The 17,936-nt window shown below is 41.1% G+C and overlaps 1 protein-coding gene across 1 annotated transcript in view; it reads left to right on the forward strand.

Annotated features, from left to right (window-relative positions):
• Positions 1–17,936, forward strand: part of RBKS (ribokinase) — a 71,250-nt gene that overhangs the window by 48,487 nt on the left and 4,827 nt on the right. Inside the window, exon 7 of the mRNA XM_058021748.1 lies at positions 892–1,080. Coding sequence (XP_057877731.1) covers positions 892–1,080 — 189 coding nt within the window. The remainder of the gene's footprint in view (positions 1–891; positions 1,081–17,936) is intronic.

Below are 17,936 nucleotides of genomic sequence, written 5' to 3' on the forward strand. Positions count from 1 at the left end.
TTACACATGACAATGCAATGCCATCATGAAAATGTGTGAAGTGGTGAAAATGTTGTTTGATTCTGAAGTCTTCATTGCAGATTTTGGTGAAGTTTTGCTCTTAGTTGTGTGGAACTAGAAGAGATTAATTTTAAGGCCAAGCTGGGAGAAGTTTACTTAAGCTCACCATCAGTTAGAAGAAAAGTTTAACTGCATTTGTACAGAGCCAGCACAGTTGACAGAGACATATGGACATGGCTGCAACACAAATATATAATAATTTTTTAATGGGTCTTTGTCCAAAGGTGGCTTCAGATAAATTATAGCTATTCTCATCCAAAAATATATAAACTTAATAATTAAACTGAACAGAGTGGTCAAAGTTGAGCAATTTTTTTTTTCATGAAAGAGATTTTCTCTTGTGATGTCCCTTTAGTTAGCTGAACACTGAGAATTTTAAAAAGTATTTTTAAAGTTCCTCACTTAGTGATAAATTTCCCTCAGGAATAGTGACCAAGTTGACTTGCAGCATTTTTTCACATTAAACCACAAAAGGCTTTTGCCAAGACTGTGTCACTGTCACATTTCACGGATGAATAAACAGCGACATGTAGGAGAAATGTGATTTTACTAAGGGTTGTATAGCAGGTAAGTTGTAGAAGCTGGAACAGAACCCACACCTCCTGTGTCTCTGTGCCTAGGCTGCTCTTTGTTAGTCTGCTGTGCCTGAAGTACCACACTGATTTCAAGCAAGGAGCAAGACACAGCTGAAGATCAGCGTAGGAAGTGGTTTCATGATCATCCTACAGTACACATTTTTAAAAGATACTAAATGCTGTTTTCAAATGCAACAGTTGTCCAAAAATGAATGCTGTCAGATTATGATTTTCATTTGCGTGGGTTGTTTTCCAGGCAGAAATTTTAACGGGCATCCCAGTTGGCAACCTTGAAGATGCAGAAAAGGTGGGACGCATGCTGTTAGGAAGAGGGTGTAAGCTCGTAATTGTTACTCTTGGAGCAGAAGGCTGCATGATGATATCAGGAGACGAAGGCATTCCAAAGCACGTTCCTGCTGGGAAGGTCAGGGCTGTGGACACTACGGTACGTTTTTGTGGTTTAACTGTCTTGCTTTGGAAAAGACTGCTTAAGCACTAGGGGAAAGCAGTGAGTAATCAGCCAAATCTTTGGGCACTAGCACAAAGGCTAATTTATGATGTGAAATTGGTATCTTGCTTCCAGTGTCTTATGTATTAAATATCAATTCACCTGAGTTTTATAGTCTGTATTGTAGTTTACTTAGAACTATTATACTAAAGGTGTCCTCATGTTCCTCCTTTACTGAAGTACCTGTCTCTGACTGTAGTATGTGATGCCACTGGATTGAGCTGCAGTCTTGTTTTTCACCTTTGCCCTTTCATTTAATTCATCTTGTCTAGAACTCAAACACTGTGAGAGAATGGAGATACTACTCACAGTCTGAAACTGAATGTTTGATTCTTCTGACAAAGCATGAATTACTTACCAAATCTAGCATAAGGTAATTAAAGATATAATTTTTACAGAATATAGTGGAAAAACCCACAAGTTCATGCTGTTTCATGATGACTGTTTTATAATGCTAGGTAAGGGATACTTGGTCAGGTGCATTTTAACCTTTGACATGAGGATACTTCTTTGCTTCCTTCTCAGAACTGAGTGCAGAAAACATGCTCTGTTGAAACCACAAATACAATACCCCCAGCAAAAGAGAAAAACAGGACAGGCAATAGTTAAGATATCATTGCTATGAAAACCTTACCACATTGCACATATGGGGCTATTTTGTGTTCCTAGTATTATCTGACATAAATCCAAAATAATTCCAGTGGAGTTACTGAGAGCAGAGCAGGTCACGTAATATGTACTGACTATACATTTAAATGCCTGTTATAATAACGTCATATTACATATGTTCTGTTACAATAGTTCATTAAAATCCTGGAGATTTTACCATCTGGTATGTTCCATATCTGAATTGCATTAATAACAGCTAGTTCTTGTAGCATGTTTTTTATCCATGGACCTCATACTGATTCACAAAGAGGAAAGGCAACTGTTTAAAGGATGAGGAAACAGAGGCAGAGAGAGCTGAGATTACCTAGGTCAGCAACATGCAGTAGCAGAGCTAAGAGTAAAGTCACTTCATCTCAATCGGAAGATTGCTTATAGGTTTGGACTGTGATATTCTGATACTGTGGAAAGCGTTGTTTCATTGGTCAATATAATCTTTTCCTGCATAACTCTGAAATAGAGACACTTTGGCTTTATTTTCCTCTTTTGCCGTGTTGTCATTTAGAAGTTTGACCCTGGGTGTACTAGTTTTGGAATGTCTTAAATTTCTAGCTGGGGGAAGGAGACATCACTAAGGTGCTTGGTTCATGCACAGGGTTCTTGGTAGGGCACTGCAGATGCCAAACTGCCTCTGTTTGCTTTTAGCCCAGAATTGGAAGTGCCAAGGAAGTGAAAGGCAGAGCTTCCAAAGCTGTCCAGAAGCAGGGTTTATTAGCTTGGGAACAGCACCTTGTGAACCTGGCAGTACAGCTTCTTGCTCTGGGTTGGTAAATCCACTGCTGCTATCAAAGCTTACTGTTAGAGCTTCTTCTCTATCACACAGAAGTGATGTTGAAGAAATATGTGTGATCTGCTTCTTCAAAAGAAGAAAATTGCTTCCAGATCAGCTATTGTTTGATATCTTAAAGATAAAGAATTGCTGCTCTTGGAATAAAACAGCAATACTGAAACCACACACTGTGGATGAAAAATGCTTTTTATCTTGCCTAGCAGTTCAGAGTTTCATGTCTGAACCAATGTAATGTGCCTCTTTTTAAAAACAGAATCATTTTATTTTAAATAAAAACAGTTCCTTTTAATTTACTAAATCATTGCCCTGCCTCCTTGTGGCCAACAGGTTATTGGCTTGCACATAGCAGAGGATTTTCACAGTTAATTTTGTTAATCTACTTAAATACCAGTGGGTTGTTTTCAGTAAAACAGCTGTGCTTGGTTTATTCTGAATGAAAAAATATGTGTTGGCCTTCCATTATAAAAGTCTTACAGTGCTTAGTCTGATTATCACTTTGCCTGAAAGCAAGTGGTTTGAAAGCAACCCTCACAAACACTAAGCAAAATAATGCAATCCTCAACTAACCTGGATTGCTCTGTTATTAAAATAAGCATTAAACATTCCAGTAGGACATGTTACTTTCTTCAAGGCATGTCCACAGTAGATCCTTCCCCAGGGAAAGGATCAAACTTGTAAGGTGGCTTACCAAGTAGCCACCTACCCACAGGGTATTCAGAGTTCATGTGTATGCTCTTAGCCTGCCATTTGATACTAAAAAAAGTTGCTACTTTAAACTGCTCTGACTTCAGCATCTTGAGGGACTGGGCACAATCACATTGGGTTTTGTGCCTCTATCTGTATTGATACTGTTTAGATCTGCAGAAGGTGAAGTTACTGCCAGACAAAGAGTTAAATGACACATGTACCCTATCACAGAATTTGCAAAAGGCTACAGAGTCCTTATTAAAAAACAGAGTTTGCCATTTAGGAGATACACATGCAAGATGCAAAATTAGCTTCAAAATTCCCTTTTACTGTAGAAATTTCCATGGCTGCTACCACTGCTCAGAGTCCTCTCTGCAGCCCTGCAACTTCAGTACTGACCCCTGGTAATTTCTGTTCTGCACAGCAAATTTAGGAATTTTTGAACAACAAAGTACTTGGGTAGGTACAGCCACATGATTAAGAATTTGAGTTCCTTGTCCCAGTTGGTGTGCTCCCCATTCTCCATGTTCACAGGTTCATCAGAGACACTAAAGGTTGATAGGCTGTAGAGCCTGGCTCTTCATCCCTACCCTTGAGGTGGTTAATCTGAGTGTTTATTGGCAGAACACTGGGAAAAGCTGGCTCCATCTCCCACTCTGTGGTGGAACATGAATCTTCAAGATTGAAAATCTGGCGTTTTTCACCCACACTAAATCAATACTATAAAGAGGGAAAAAAGCCTTGTTGATTCTTTTTTTTTAGCACTAATTATCTTAGTGTGGGCTTTAGTAATGTATGCAATGCTTCTCATGACTGTTAGCAGAGCTCTCCTTACACAGTCCAAAACATGTAGAGCACGAATAGTCGTTCAGAGGGAAGTTTTGCAAGACATGGAATTGTAAAGCTGAAACATCTGTTTCTCCTGTTATAGCTAAGTAGTGCAATAAGCTTTTGTTAAGAAAATTAACTTTCCCTTCAATTTACTAGTTCCTGCTATCTACTTTCTGTATGGAAATTTTGGATAAGCAGAAAAATAAGTGAATTATTGAAAAATCATCCTTGAATTTTCTCTGTGACAGAAAGATCTGATTAAGCCCACCAGCTGTATCAATTTGTATTTGAAACAGTTGATGTACATGAGACATTTGACACATAATAAAGTACTATTATAGCTATACATTATATTCTAGTTTCATTACTTTAAATAGTTGCTTTTAAATTTACTTGACTATATTAAGTTGAATATATGCATTTACTTTATTTTTGGAAGAAGCTATTTCCACTCTAGGTGAAACTAGTACATGAAGCTACATTAAAATAGCTGTGAAGGATAATTATATAATTCCATTTATATGACACTTCTGTTGGTAGCAGAAGGTTTCACAAATCATTCACAAATCTGATAAGCATTCCATAGAAAACAATAATATCATACACACACATTTTGCAGTTGTGAGTGTGTGAAGCAGTTTGCCTGCTGCTGAAACAGGAGCACAGCTGAGGTGGAGCACGGCAGCTGCTCACAGACAGCTGTAGGACATGACCAAACTCCATCATAGCAGAACTGTACTTGAGGTGAAGGGAGTGATCTGTGTGATGAACCACACGATGATCCTGGATTTTGGCATCTGCTGCTGCAGCAGCCCTGAACAAGCCATCCTGGCAGAGACATACGTGGTCTGTTGAGATAGAAGGCCACAACATCATCCATACTGGAGAATGAAGCTCTGCTCTTTTTGCCCCTTCACCCTTGCTCTTCCCCTCTGCATCTGACAATCACACAAAGTGTAATTTACAGCACTATTTACATCTATTTACATTTACTAATTATATTCTATTGAAACTGCCAAGGAAAATTTGTCAGAAGAATGTAATTACTGAAAGCTGGAATATGGCCAGCGGTGAGATTAGTTCCCTTCCATTTTGAAAAAAGCACTATGGGATAGTATGGAGCTGAGCACTTCAAGTGACAGCTGGGAGCCAAGTCAAGTCCTTGAGGTACTGCCAGAGGCCTGCCTGAGGCTCAGTATCTGCAGGTGGACTTCAGAGGGGCATTCAGGTTGTCTGGAGCTCCAGGTTACTCAGGATCTGGGCTTCAGAGCCATGCCAGGCTCCTCTGGAGGTGGGGCAGTCTGGTGGGGCAGTGGCAAAGGCAGGCTGGAATGTCCCCTCTGGTTCTGGGATTGCTCTGTGGTTCTGTGGTTGCTCCTTGCAGTTGGAGGTGGGGTGTCCTGTCTAGGGTCCATGGCTCGAATAGGAGAGAATCTGGCAGAATCTCTCCTGTGTAGCAGCATTAGTGGAAAATGGGGTGGGGGGGGGGGGGTCTCTGAGTAAGCTGGGGCTGCCCTTCTGCTGGCCCCCCATTTCCAGGTTACAGCAGGAAGGTCACTTTGGGGAGGAGGTCATCTAGAGTTAGTTTTTAGAACCTCCAGTTTGTACCAGAGCCCAGCTTGGATCAGGATGACAAATATATACTTGCACCAGTTAGGGTGACTTTCTAATTTTTGACTCATCTGGTCTTCTAAATGCATAGTATGGTTGCTCTATTTAAGATCTCTTCATCAGTTGACCTCTAGGTTTACACATACAACTGTTGTGTGCAAGAAGTCCTGCATTAGCACACTCACAGCCAGGAGATCAGGCATCTCCATCTCTGGCTTAGGCATAGATGTATTTTCTTGAAAGGCAAATGGATGCACTTGAGCACACTATATTTAAATGAAAATTTGGAATCACTTCTCACAACAGTGCCCCTAGTAATCACAGCAAATCAACAGTCAGTCCCTCTTTTAAATATCTAGAGATTTATAAGATTCTAGAGAACCTAGAATGTTTAACTTTGTAGTATTTCTAAGCACAACCATTACATTTACCATGTAGTTTCTTATATTACCAGCATTTTCCCTGTCTGGTTGTGCTGTTTGGATACAGAGATTGCACAACCTGCTAAAAGAAGCTCACAGGTTGAAGTGCCATGCTTGTAAACATGAAAGTCATTTAGGGGAAAGGATAAAATTCAACATTTAATCTACTCTGCCTGAAATTTGACCTGAGCATATGATTTATTTTATATAGTCCTTTTCTGTGCAATATTCTCAGAGATATGGTACGTACTATTTGTCATAATCAAAAATGTTGCCATTATTTTTTCATGTCAGTTCTGCAAAAGAAAAGCTCATTGCTACAGTATGAATTGTCATCAGATGTTTTTTGTTCAAATCCTGTGGTTTCCCTCAGATTTCTTAATATAATTTATTAGATCTGTCTCTTCTATTAGGAGAGAGAATTATGAAGGCTGTCTTTAAACAGTAAATTGCTCACTGGGCAGCTTTGTATTGAACTCTGAAGATGTTACACAACCTTTATTTTAATAAAGCCTCATATAAGTGTATAGCTGTATAATTTTAGATATGTCACAGTATTCAGGCCTGTGCAGCAATTGTGGTCTAAAGAAGGCAGTGTGGTTTAGCAATTTTAACAAAGGACCGATTAAGAGTTCCAGGGCTCTGCAAAAGACTTGCTGTAAATCCTTGGAAGAGTTACGTGTCTTCTTTGTATCCCAATTTATCTGTCCATAAATTGGAGCTGCTATTAATGTGTTGCATATAAGCCATGAGAAGTCTGTTAGAGATCAGAACAGAACCTGGGAGGCCTTTTTCCCAGGCTTTTCATATAACTTCAGGCCAGTTGTTCTTCTTTGGGGGGTTTGCAAACTCATTGAAGTGTTTCTGCTTGAAGTTGAGAGGTTTTGTCTGCAAAAATATAGTTTACACTAAAATTCTCTGACTTAGCTGTATCTTCTGGTTTGGAGGAAGCCTGAGCCAGAGGAGTGAAGTGGACACTGAAATAAAGCCTTAGAATATAAATAAATCCAAAACAGTCCTCCTAATAACAGCAATTCTTTGTCTCCTGACTTTGTGGCCTAACGTCTGAGGCTCAAGGGGATATAAATACAACACTCTGTGCAATGACTAATTACTCAAAATTCTGTGCATCAGCAGAAGTGGGACTTGTGGTTGCCTCTAATATTATCAAATGCCTTTGCTATTTAATAATCTTGTAGCCGTGCATTATTTAGCATGCCGTTTGCACAAAGAACAGTGATTTTATTTCAGTTATCTCTCAACAAAGTAAAAATGCAGCTGGTAGTAAATGAAGCATTTGGCAGACAATGTGTCTGATGTACAGTTCTCTAACTTGCTAAGAAAAGAAAAATGTTGACTGTTTAACCTTTTCCTACCCAAGGATGTAGCAAGGAGTAAACCTTTGCAGTTTTCTATTTTCTTTATTTACTTAACCCTAAAATGTATCTTTTCTTCTTCTCTTTTTTTTTTCTTTCTCTCCTTTTTCTTTTTCTTTTTCTTTTTCTTTTTCTTTTTCTTTTTCTTTTTCTTTTTCTTTTTCTTTTTCTTTTTCTTTTTCTTTTTCTTTTTCTTTTTCTTTTTTCCTTTTCCTTTACCTTTTTCTTCTTTTTTGTTTTCTTTTCTTTTTTTTCTGTTTTTTTTTCTCCTTTTTTCTCCTTTTTTGTTCTTTTTCATTTTCAGTTCTTCTTTTTTTTTTTCTTTTTCCCATCTTCCCTCTCATTTTCAAGGAAAGAGAAGTTACTGCTGGGCAAACATCTTATTTATCAGTGGAGTTTATTCAAATACATCAACACAGAGTAATTATGCTCAGAGTTCCCATTAACATCCCACAAAATGAGAGCATAATAGCTTCCTTTCTTTAACATGCAACCCAAATAGGTTATTAAATAAGTTCAGTTCCAGTCATAGCCCACTTTCTGACTTAGCCTTCTGCATTGCCTTTTTTACAAATATGGAATCCATTGAATCTGGGAACAGAAAAACCATGAGGAATAAGTTAATCTGCCAGGCACTCCAATCAGTGATCAGCACTGTAAGCCTAAATAAAGCTGCATCTATTATGTTTGAAGTTCAGCTGAACTGTGAAAGGGCACATGACTGAAATGACTGTGTGTGAGTTGACTCACAATAAAGTCTAGATGGGACTTGCTTAGTTCCTCGTGAGTTTCTGCTTCTGATTCAGGCCTTCTAAAGACACTTCAGTCTCTTAAGGCTTGGTCAGTGGCCCAAGGGAACACAGGTATCCAGTGACAAGAGGGATTGCAAGAGTGTCATCCCTCTGCATTGGCAGTCAACTGAGAAAATGTGGAGCAAGCTGGATGCACCCTCTTTCCCCTTGGAGAGCAGAAAGCTGTATTATCCCCCTTGTACAAATTGGAAAAGTGGAACAAAAATGTTGGTGACTGGGTGCACTGAAGCACAGGCTAGAATTGTTCTACTCCAGGTTATATAGGGAGTTGGAGTGGTGCAGCCAAAAATGAAGCACAGGCATATATTGTCCCATGCTGCTCTCTTAACTTCTGGACAACATTGTCGTGGAAGGAAACACTGTTTATCTGCCTAGTAACTGTCTATTTTAATCTGTAAGAACAAACAATGTAAACAAAATGAGCAAACAGAAGCAGGCTTGTACAGAACAATTTGCAGTCTTGTTTTCCAGTGGAAGATTCCATGGACCACCCAGGCTTTGCTCTATTCCTTTTCTCAACCACGGAGCATCTAATTAAATCCCTTTCCATTCCTGACTCTTAAGTGGAAGAGAGCCTACAGTCCTGTACAGTTTCTTTCCAGATGGAAATGCATAATTTAACAGAGATACAGCTGACAGGGAGAAGTGGGCCCAAAGCAGTATTAGCATTTGCCACAAATTGCATTAAATTACAAGGGGTACTTAATGAAGACATATTATAAAAAGAACATTAAAGCCAATATTTAGTTTTTAAGCCCCTTCTAAGATTGTAGTGTGCCAGGCAACAAAAACTCAGTAAAAGTACTTTAGTGATACCAAGAGTTGTTTGGTTTTGCTACGCATGATCATTAACGAGCCATGGCATTGTGTCCCATTGTGTCCTACAGCTTTATTCCATATACACATATACATACACAAAAAGTTTCTAAGCACCTTACATTGTTTACAGCACAAGGAAAGTACTATTCAGAATGCTGTTCTGTAGACAGGGAACAAAACATGCAGACACTGGCTCTTCAGTGGCAAGTGAACCTGTTTCCCTTGTTTAACCATGACTTGTTCTCTATGCTCATCCTAAAAAAAATAGGAGTGGAGGAAAATTTTTGTCAGGCTGTCAGCTGCCTCATTTTTAGAACTGGACATCATTGTTAATATCCCCAAAAAGAACATAGCAATGCAGAGTTGCTTTGCATTGGATGCTTCTTGAAGAGGCTGTAGGGAGTTTATGGAAGTATGCCACGAGAGCAGGTGCTGTGGCTCCACTACTGGCATACTGAGAAACATTCCAGTTTGGAAATTAACCCAGTTGATTACTGTTCTGGACATAGAAAGGTAGGGATGCTGGCAGTGTATGTGTAGCAACTCGAGTGTTTTCTCTGTGGGAAAACATGGGAATGGTACCACATCCAGCATCTGCACCTGAGAATACATTCGGATGAGGTCTAGAGAGGCTGAGTTCAGAAATATCTTTGTGCCATCTCACTTCTGGGATGCTTTAGTAAATGAAGGAGAGCAGAGCAGGAAATTACTTTTATTGCTTCTCTTGGGCTAACCATGGAATGCAGCACAAGTCAAAATCATTACAGCAAAACAGGCTGCATCCCTATTTTGATTTGCTCTCCTCCTCTTGACTTTATGATGAGTCCAGCTCAGGGTCCCCTCCAAGAAGATGCTCAGTCCTGTTATGTAGCTCACCCTGTGCTGGAGCCATCCTGGGCTGCCAGTGCACACAAGGAGTGCCACTTGTAATGGTAGATAGGATATCTGGGATATCTGAGTTGCAGAAAGGATGAAGAGGAAGGAAGACCAACTGTGTGCAGTCATCCTTTCTAATGCAATTCCTGCAGTTAAAAATAGCTAGTGGAAGCTGGCACTTCTGGCACATCCAGAGCGTCACCTTCCCAAGTATCTTTTTCTGGCCTGAGCTGTAGGAAGTTGCAAATGCAATCCGCTGTGTAATAGTGCAGCATATTCCTGGCCAAACCCCTCACCATTTTTTTCCTCTTCATGGTTAGCTAACAAATGTTATATGCCTCCCTTTCTTCTTTAAAACTGTTCTCTGCAGAACCAAGTATCATCCAGGCCATTGTGGAACATAACTTACTGTTCTCAATTTCTTCACATCAGTTCTGGCTGTGGTGAGAGGGAAGGCAAACATGGCTCTGGAATCCCTTGCCAGAATAGTTGCCCTGAAATGCCAATCACAGTAATGATGATATTGAACAATATCAGATTTCATTATTTCACCCAACAGAGTTTTCAATGCCAAGTAATTTTTGTCACGACGGAAACCAGAAAGGTTTGAGTTAGATTGGTGATATTGCATAATTGGGTTTTCAAGAGAAGAAGAACAGAGAAATGAGAATAGTGGGGAAATCAGGCTTCTTGCTTTTGCAAATTGTAACCGCAGAAAATGCCAGAACTTGTATTTCTTATCAAGAATAAAAGAGTTAATCTTTAATAGCCTGTCACACAGACAGAATATATTTTACAACTTTCATTAGAAAAAATGAAGGAAACTAAAACTGTAAGTTTTGGTGATTTATAGCAGTAACCTATAGGAATGTCTTTAATAGCAAGTTTACAGTTGAGTGCACTTATTTTGCCACTTTTCTCAGGGTTTTTTTTAATGTCTGTATGTTCAAAGGTAGACATACAGACATAAACCCAGCTATTTTAGAGAAAGTCATCTGTAGAAAAGCAGATTCTCAAATTCAAACCGTGATGTTTGTCATCTGCCTTAATGTCTGTAAGGAATATTTTTTCAATTCATTTCAAAGCACAAAGAGCAACAGAAATATGAGGAAAAGGTGAGGAAATTCTCTGGAAGCTTGTGCCTCATTGATGGTACCTGTGATTTTGTTACTGAAATCATTAAGCAGGCAGTGTGTTGCTTGGAAAGATCTATTTTACAGGGAATCTCACAGAGAATGCCTTTCTGTCAGAAGCAGTACCTTGGTGGTCACCTACTGCTGAAGACCATGAGTGAGGTGTGGGAGCCCCGTTTTCTGCACTCCTGCCCCACAGGTTAAGGGCAAGAGAATGAGTGGGTAGCAGAGAGCAGTACTGTTGAGCAGAACAGCAGTTCTGGCTTGTAAGTCACATCTAATTGAAATTCAGGAGAGGAGATCCAGCTCGAGTAGTCATTGAAATGATTACACAAACTCAGTTGGAAAAGAATGCAGGGAGCTGGCAAGGGGACAAAGCTGGGGAGAGCTCAGACAAAAAACCTCCTGAAGTTTGGTGGTTTTTCTTCCCTTCCAGGATGTGTAGTTCAGAGGTAGGCAGAAGCAGTGGCCAGCCAACAAAGGCTAGATGCTGTGGTTTTGAAAGAGGCACTCGAGCATATGGAGCTTTCGTGCAAAAAAAAGAATGTTTTTTTGATCAATTCCAGGCGAGATGGCAGTTGTGTCATTCCGAGTGCTTCTCGTCAGATTAGATAGGATCACTAAGAGTCCTTTGGCATTTTCAGGCTGAGAGAAAAAACCCACATCTGGCTAGTAAAATTGTCCAGCACATATACACCCTTCTTCTTACTTAAATGTTAGATTATGGGGTCCTGAAGCCATGTCAGCCCCATATGTGACACTGGGTGGCACAGTTAGTGACAATTTGGACAGTTGTCTCCTGGTTGGGGAGGGAAACCTACTGCCAGAATTTCCAGTGTACTATCAAAATACCGTGATGTATTTTGGGCAGAGCTTTGGCTGTAGTTTCATTTCATCATTAAATGATATTTGTGAATTAACACAGAAGCGTGAGCTTTGTTGGGACGAAAGCACAATTTGGCACAAGTGTGACATGAATAATGAAAGGAGTGAAGTACTGCTCAAGGAAATGAGATAAGTGAAGCTTTTGATTAGAGTAGGAGAGTAGCTGCATGTTGTTGAGGCTTGATAAACCAGTTTGAGAAGTACAAATCAACCTTCTGAGGAGCTGCTATATTTAGCACCAGGCTTCAACCACGACTCTTGATTCTGTGCAAGTTCAAATTTTGGAAGAGGTGGATACAGCTCCTGTTGCATGTGCAACTGAAAGTCCATCTTCTGTCTATTAGTGGTGATGTCTGCGTGCTTCCCTGTTGTTGACACATTGTGGTTTATAACTTCACAAGAGTGCCACTGGAGAGTTTTGTGTTCAGATGAAATGTTATGAGGATTTTCCAGTACTGCATTTTATATTTCATACATTTTTATATGCACTGCAGGGGGAAAAAATGTGTGGAGGGTTTTTTCTGCTGTTTCTGAGTTTCTATGTGAGGGATAAACTTCCAGACCAAATGAAAGGAGGTCACAGATCAAAGCTCAAATGTGGAACCAGGGAAGAAGCAGATCATGAAGGCAAAAGTGAATTCAATCTTAAACAGAAGATTTACACAGAAGTGTATCCCAAATTGAAAAATTCCATGCCAAAATATCTGTTGCCCTGGTAGTGTAGGAATCAGGGTACTGGTGAATTGTTTGGTTGACAGGAATCTCATGTTCAGGTTCAGCAACATGGATCCCTTGTTTTCACAGTGGTCTATGGAGCTCCTGCTTCCGTTGCTCTTACTCCGTTATGTAAGAAAGAAATAAATTTGTCACTTCTCATAAATGCTATCTGGAGTTGAAAGGAGTTTATATGAGCATCATCACACTGAATTGTTTCGATGATTCAGAAAACAGAGTGCTCCCTGTGAGTGAACACTTTGTTGGCTTTCTGGGGTTAGACTAACCGTCTACTACACAGAATAACTTTGTTCCCCAGTGCTGAGCAGCATACTGGAATATTATTATCCAGGGCAATGTGGCTCTCCTGCGATCTTTCCCAGACTTCAGTGTGCACTAAGAGAAAGCCATCACCTCACAGACACCTTGCAGTATTTTTCTCGTAAACACTGAGATGGGAGCTCCTCTGTTCTGATCCTGATTGAGAGTCCAGAAGAGCTGTGGAGGTCTACTTAATTATTTTGCATATCTCAGTTTTAGGGTTCCCAAGCTGTGCCTCACTTTCAAAGGATGGGTAGCTCATGTGATTCCTGTTAGCCCATAAAAGATCTGGAGCTTTGGATTCAGCCCACAGATGTCTCAAAGTGGGTGTTCTTAACATCCTTGATCTTAAGTTGGGTTAATTTCCCATCATGTGAAATGAGAGCACTATTACCTGCCTTCAAAGTTGATGCTATATATGGGCTTTGAAATGTAAAGCAGACACTTTCATCTGTGCTTTTTAGATGACATACAAATTAAAAATTGCAGAGTTGTGAACATTGTATGTTTTATTTCCAACATTCACCACAAACCAAGCATTTCAGGGGAATTCATGCATCTGTAATGCTTGTCACTGATCTTTTTAGAAACAGTGCATAACTTAATGTAGTAGGATGTTTCAGAAAGGAAAGAAATTGCTTGCAGGAGGCCTTGTATTGAGATTAATCTCTCAGGAATGCAGGGGGTTAACGGTCAGGCTGATTAATCACTGTTAATGACCCATCAGGAAATCTGTCAGGAAGTGGGTAAAAATTCCTGATGGCTGATGTGAAGCATTGTGTGGTATGCTTTGGTTTTGATGTTTCCCAACTGATAGTCTACACTGGGTGTGGTTTGGCTACCTTTTAAGTTCTCAGGACATGTGAAGGACCAGATGATACGATGGCCTTGTTCAACTTGACTAAGCGAGCAAGAAACTTTCCCCGTTCAAGGCTGTGCAAGGACCTCACAACATAAATGCAAGAAAGTCAGGGATTGCTCCTTCCCACAGCTTCCCAGAACAGTCTGGTAAAGATGCAGAAAGGAAGCGTGATCATTCCCTCATTCCTCCAGAGCCAGCCCACAGGGTATGGGGGGAAGAGTGGAACAGGCAGCTTTCCCTGTGTGAACAAGGAGCCAGAGTATTAAGGCTTGGATACACAACTGAGTTAATGAATTGCCTGGTGTTGACTGAGGGTGAGGTTTCACAGTTGGCTCAAGCTGATCCAAGATCATGCTGAAAGGAGTGTTTCTAACCTTTTTCTCGTTTGCTGTGGACCAGCTATCATGTGGTAATACAGCAACTTGCTGATCTGGGTGGAAACTATTGTTTCTTGCTCAGTGTTGGCCGGCCCAGTCGTCAGAAGGATCACAGAACTGATCAGCCTCACTGCTTGGCCACACAAGTGCTAAATCTGATGTAGGGGAGGGCGTGGGAACATGAAACAGGGATAAAAACATGAGTGGGGACTGAGCCTTTCAGCAGTAGCATAGCCATGGATTGGCTTAAGCCTATTATGAAACTGCAGTCTGAATCACTGGAATTAAGAGTGCACTGTCAACCTACAGGGAATGCAAATGAAAATGTGTTAGCTTACACCTCCTGCCGTTGTTAAACACTGGCTGAGCTCAGCCATTCTGCACATGGCTGGGAGGAAGGAGCTATGGTGGGGCAGCATCTTAGCAGTTCCCCATGACTTTGCCTGGAGTGTGCAAACCACATCAGACAGCATTGGGGGGGGTTGTGGGGAAGGCAGAGGGGAAGAAGAAAGGAAGAGACAAGCACCACTACCATGATTCTCTCTATATATTTTCCTTTGGCTTAGGGTAACATCTACTCTTTCTTTGTGACAAGACTGCAGAAACACTCAGGTACCAGAGGACAGATTAAGTAATAGAGTTGGAGATCCAGACCCTAAAGCTCTGGGGCACAGTGTGCTTTTTCTTGTTGTTCTCCTATATTTTCAACACAAGTAGCTTTGCAGTGCTATTTAGTCAGTACCAAGAGCCTAACTTACACCTAGCCAGGCAAGCCCTGCTATTTGATTCAAGTTCATTTCGTTTTTATTGCTAAATTTGGTAGTTCCCAGTTAAGGACTTCCTCCCCCATTGTTTTGGCTCAAAATTCCATGCAAAGATACAGGAATAACTGTGTTAGTGGAAAATTACTTAGTAATTTTCAAATATTTCATGTTTTAGGGGTTTGTAACAATAGGTCTCCTCCTTTAAGCACAGCTGTGCAGAGGCACACCAGTATCTGCAGGGTGCCCTACAAGGACAGCAATGCTTCCACACAGGATTAGCAACCCCAGACACTGTGGGAGTAATCATCCTTGTTAGGCCTTGATTTTAGGAAACAGTTTGAAGATAGTCAAATCAGTTTAATTTCAGGAGAGTTTCAAGATAGTAGAGTTAGTTTAATTTAAAGATTGTCTTGATTTAAACTGCCAAAATATCTTTCGAGTGAAACATGAGGAAATATGTGGGGAGGAAAACATTAACCTCCCAGAAAATAATTTTTAAAAGTATTCCACAGGCAAATAAATGCAGAAGTAAAAAAAAAGAAAAAAACCCAAACAAAACAGCCAGGAACATTTCCAGAAATAAATCATTCTCCATCACACAGAGGATAAACATGGGTTCTTTCAGGAAGAAGGAAATCATAAAAATCCAAAAGCTGCATAACAAATCCAGCCACTGTGAGTGGGATTTTCGTGGCAAGGTTTTGGTAGTGGGGACTGCAAGAATGGCTTCCCCCATGTCTGACAGAGCCAGTGATCCAAGAGGGACCCAGCACTGTCCAAGGCTGAGCCCTTCAGTGAAGGTGGTAGTGCCTCTGGGGTAATGTAGTTTTACCCCTTAAGACAGGGTAAAAATAGTGCTGTGCAACAAGAGCTGGAGAGCAGATGTGACAGAAGCAATGGTGCAGACACCAAGGTCAGTGCAGGAGGGGCAGAGATGCTCCAGGCTCTGGAGCTGAGGTTCCCTTGCAGCCCCTGCTGCAGACCATGGTGGAGCAGCTGTGCCCCTGCAGCCCATGGAGGTCCCTGGGGATGCAGAGATCCACCTGCAGCCTGTGGAGCAGCCCCACAGCAGAGCAGCTGGATGCCCAAAGGAGGCTGTGACCCCAGGGAGGCCTGTGCTGGAGCAGGGTCCTGGCAGGAATGTGGAGGGAGGAGGCCATGCTGTAACAGATTTGCTGACAGAACTTGTGATCCCATGAGAGACACACACTGGAGCAGCCTGTTCCCAAAGGACTGAACCACGGGGAAGGGACCCACTCTGGAGCAGTTTGTGAAGAGCTGTAGCCTGTGGGAAGGACTCATGTTCCATGGAGAATCCCATGGAGGACTGTCTCCTGTGGCAGGGACCCCATGCAGGAGCAGGGGAAGAGCGTGAGGAATCTTTCCCCTGAGGAGGAAGGAGCAGCAGAGAAAACATGTGGTGAACTTGCCACAATCCCCATCTTCTCCAATCCTGTGCTGCTGTGTGAGGTAGAGGTAGAGAAAATGGAAGTGAAATTAAACTTGGGAAGAATAGAGGATGGGGGAAGGTGTTTTAAGACTTGCTTTTATTTCTCATTATTCTACTCAGATCTGATTAGTAATAAGGTAATTTCCCTAAGTCAGGTCTCTTTTGATGATGTGATGGTGATTGCTGCCTGCCCTTATTCCAATCCACAAGCCTTTTGTTCTATTTTCTGTCCCTTGTTCACCTGAACAGGGGAGTGGCAGAGTAGCTTTGGTGGGCACCTGATATCCATCCAGGCTCAGCCCACCACACACTGTCATCAAAGGATATTTTATTCTCTGAGCATTTCAGCTGAAATTATCCCTCAGATGAGACACAGACCCAAATGGCACAAGACTATCTGGATATATTCAAAGGCTGTAAATATTTCTCCAGTTCCACTAGTAACCTTTCACCAAAGCACAGCCCAGGGATTCTTGTAGGGAGACATAGGCTTTTCCCACTTGTGAGCAATGGATAATGGATAGTGAGTACCTTTTCTGACAGCTATTTTTGTGTTTCATAGGGCTAATTTGCAGTTTGGGTACAGAGTAGGCAGAGGTACAGCAGGGAATGTTGAGCAGATGTGACAGAGCGATAACATCCTCAGCATAATCCAGCATCACACAGTTGTGGAGAGCTATAAATACAGCAGGAATTCTCCAAAGCCCAGTTCCTTTGACAGAGTTGGGCATCTCTGCATTGCCATGGATGTAGGCTGCACTAAATCAGCATAATCCTCAGGCTCCGTTTATTTGTGCACTTCTGTGAATGCTCCTTGGAGGCTCTAAGCATCACTGTGAGCAATGTTACTGGTTCTACATCATGAGGCACTTTTTGACAGCTTTTGGATTGATGTTTGATTTATTCACTACATGAAGAATTCATCATTACAGGCAAAACATTTCTCTTGTACTGCTGTACAACATCCTTTTCAGATGTTTCTTTGGGCCTTGGTAACATGCTCTTAGAATGTATTTAATGGAATGAATACATATTAATAGCCAGACTGCACAAGGACTGTAACTTCTTAAAAATCACCTGAGAAAAGTTTTCTGAGCTTCACTAACATCAGGTTTCAGGAGGCAGAGCCCTCTCATGTTCTTCCATAGCTGCTGTTGCTCTTGCCGAGGAGGACAGGCTGGGAGGGCAAAGGCTGAGCAAAAGATTTCCCTGGAACAAGGCAGTGCAACTGTGGCCTCTCTGTGAACTGCAGCTTTTGGCCTCTTGGCCTCCAAATTTTTTTGGTGAGCAAGTCATCTTATTGTATAAGTGAAATGCATCCTAATAGCCTGTGCATGATGGATTGGAAAAAGCTTTACATGCTGGAAAGGCTGTTGAACAATATAGTTTCCACTTAC

This window comes from Melospiza georgiana, chromosome 3 (genome assembly GCF_028018845.1).
Source record: "Melospiza georgiana isolate bMelGeo1 chromosome 3, bMelGeo1.pri, whole genome shotgun sequence".
Classification (NCBI taxonomy): domain Eukaryota; kingdom Metazoa; phylum Chordata; class Aves; order Passeriformes; family Passerellidae; genus Melospiza; species Melospiza georgiana.